Source organism: Brassica rapa, unplaced genomic scaffold (genome assembly GCF_000309985.2).
Source record: "Brassica rapa cultivar Chiifu-401-42 unplaced genomic scaffold, CAAS_Brap_v3.01 Scaffold0349, whole genome shotgun sequence".
NCBI lineage: Eukaryota > Viridiplantae > Streptophyta > Magnoliopsida > Brassicales > Brassicaceae > Brassica > Brassica rapa.
The window spans coordinates 39,755-42,171 of NW_022610291.1; the positions used below are offsets into that span (position 1 = coordinate 39,755).

General features: G+C 47.2%; 1 protein-coding gene across 1 annotated transcript; it reads left to right on the plus strand.

The window, feature by feature from the left end:
* Nucleotides 1-266: 266 nt before the first annotated feature.
* Nucleotides 267-1,466, plus strand: LOC117130194 (vegetative cell wall protein gp1-like). The gene is made up of 2 exons (XM_033283220.1): nucleotides 267-752; nucleotides 1,356-1,466. The coding sequence occupies exons 1-2, from the start codon at nucleotides 267-269 to the stop codon at nucleotides 1,464-1,466; spliced, it is 597 nt and encodes a 198-aa protein (XP_033139111.1).
* Nucleotides 1,467-2,417: the final 951 nt, after the last annotated feature.

Genomic DNA, 2,417 nt, shown 5'->3' on the forward strand with positions numbered 1-2,417 from the left:
GTTTATGGTCTAAGGTGATCGGATTTATTTCGAGAACCTCGGGTCGACCATCAGGGAACATCGACTGTGTCATATCCGGTTATCTACGATCGGGGGTGTCACAAAGGTGGTATCAGAGCATGGTTATACGATGCTTGAATGAGACTTGTTTCAAATAATTTTCGAGTCAAAAATGTGTCGCAAGGATAACTAGGATATGCTGGTTTGTTCCTTCTTTTAGAAATAGATAGACCTGGGTAGAAACTTACCATGATCTTTCGTTGCAGATGCCACCGAGAAGAGCACTCTTTGGACGCCGTGGAGGTCCAAACCTCCCAATTTTGATTTCATCATCTTCAGACTCTTCGCCGCCATCTACTCCGGCACCACTTCCGACTCCTAGCTTTGAGGCTACACCTTCAGTCTCTAGCTTTGAGACTGACCCATCTGAAGGGTCATATGATCAGACACCGGTGCACATTCCTTTGTCTCCAGAACCGTACTTTATGAACATCGAGGTTGATTTGGTACACGATAGTCCAGTGCATGGAGATCATCCCACAGCTCCTGCATCTCCTGCCGCTCATATTCCACCGGCCCCTGCTGCTCATATTCCACCGGCCCCTGCCGCACCTATTCCGGCAGCACAACCTCAACCAGCGCTAACCGATCCAGCTATAATAGAACTTCTAGAACTGATGGCTGAGATGGTGAATTTGCAACATCAAGCATTGAATGCACAGCGTGAAGCACAGCGTGCTCAGCCAGCTCCAGTACCTACCACTTCTCATCCGGACTTTCTGAAGATAGTCATGATTATGAAGAACTTGGGGACGAAGCGTTACCAGGGAGGCACTGATCCCTTTGAAGCTGATGCATGGCTGCACAATCTCGAGCAGAACTTTGCTGCAACCCGTTGTCCGGTAGAATTCAAGAAGGACGTGGCTGTTTACTATCTGGAGAAGGACGCCATCAGTTGGTGGTTATGCGTAGAGAGGAACTTTGGAGACTTCAATCTGAGTTGGGCTGACTTCCGTACAGCGTTCGTTCGAAAGTACTTCCCACCGGAAGCCCGTGATCGATTGGAGATTAAATTCATGGAGCTAGTTCAGGGAGGATTATCTGTTAGGAAGTATGAGGCAGAGTTCACCCGTCTCAGGAAGTATGTCCACTATGGTCGAGAGGACGAGATGATGATTATCCGTAAGTTCCTTCGAGGACTTAACCCATATATCAGGAGCAGACTTGAGGCAGTAGAGTTTCATAGGCTTGCTGATCTTGTTGAGCGTGCTGTAAACGTTGAGGAGGCCATTGCTGCTGAGAGAGCTTCTTCTAGCAATGCCACACAACCTAGACGTCCATCTGTTCCGTTCCAGCCTCAGCCGATTCTGCTGTGCAGCGAGGACGGGGAGGTAGAGCTTTTCGGGGAGGTCGATCTGGAGGTCCTACCCAACTTGTTTCACTTGTGGCCAGCTGGGCCATGTTAGGAGAGATTTCCGACCGTGGGACAGTTCCAACCGGTGTACCATCTCACATCACTTGTTTCACGTGTGGAGAGCGAGGACATTACACGACATCATGTCCACGCACTCATCTTGCTCAGCCTGTTGTATCGAGTGCTCGACCCGCCAGACCAGTTAACCCACCTTTACCCTTACCTCCTGCTAAGCGTCAAGCCACTGCTGGTAGGGCTTACGCTTTAGAGTTACCAGGACCATCCGGACCACCTCAGGGTCCAATTTCAGGTTTGTTTTCTTACCAAATTGAGTGTTGCATAATTTTTTTAATGATTTGTGAATTAGTGGTATAAAAAAATAAAATAATAAAAGTGGTTGAGTAAGTAATTGACGGTAAAGTCAATTATTGACAGGGACTTTGCTTGTGGGTGGAATATCCGCCCACATCCTTTTCGATTCTGGAGCAACACATAGTTTTGTAGCTCCCGAAGTAGCATCCCGATTCGATGGAGAATTCACTAAGGTGAATTTATCCATTCCTGTTCTAACTCCCGAAGATCAAGTTCTTGAAACTGAAGGCTGTATTCTAAGAGTTCCAATCATTATCCAAGATATGGTTTTTCCGGCTGATTTGTTAGTTCTCCCCTTAGAGAGGTACGAGGTAATCTTAGGGATGGATTGGCTGTCAAGTTACCGAGCTCACCTTGATTGTGGTCGAGGGAAGATTGTTTTCGAGAGAGATACCCAACCCCCTTTAGCTTACCATGGCATAGTACCAAGTGTTGGAGCGTCATTAGTGTCAGCACTGAGAATTGAAAACCTTTTGGAGAAGGGTGAAGAAGTATACTTAGTGACCTTAGTTGCTGGACCAGTAGAAGACGAGAAAGAGCAGAACATGGAAGAAATACCAGTAGTCAGAGAATACGAGGACGTGTTTAAGGCATTAGAGGAGATTGCCGCCGTCTAGGAGTAACCCCTTTA

Bases quoted from the DNA above. Each gene is read 5' to 3' on its own strand.
- LOC117130194 (XM_033283220.1), top strand. From the start codon at position 267: ATGCCACCGAGAAGAGCACTCTTTGGACGCCGTGGAGGTCCAAACCTC. The intron at 753-1,355 runs GTACCTACCACT...GTTCCGTTCCAG, and splicing joins AGCGTGCTCAGCCAGCTCCA to CCTCAGCCGATTCTGCTGTG.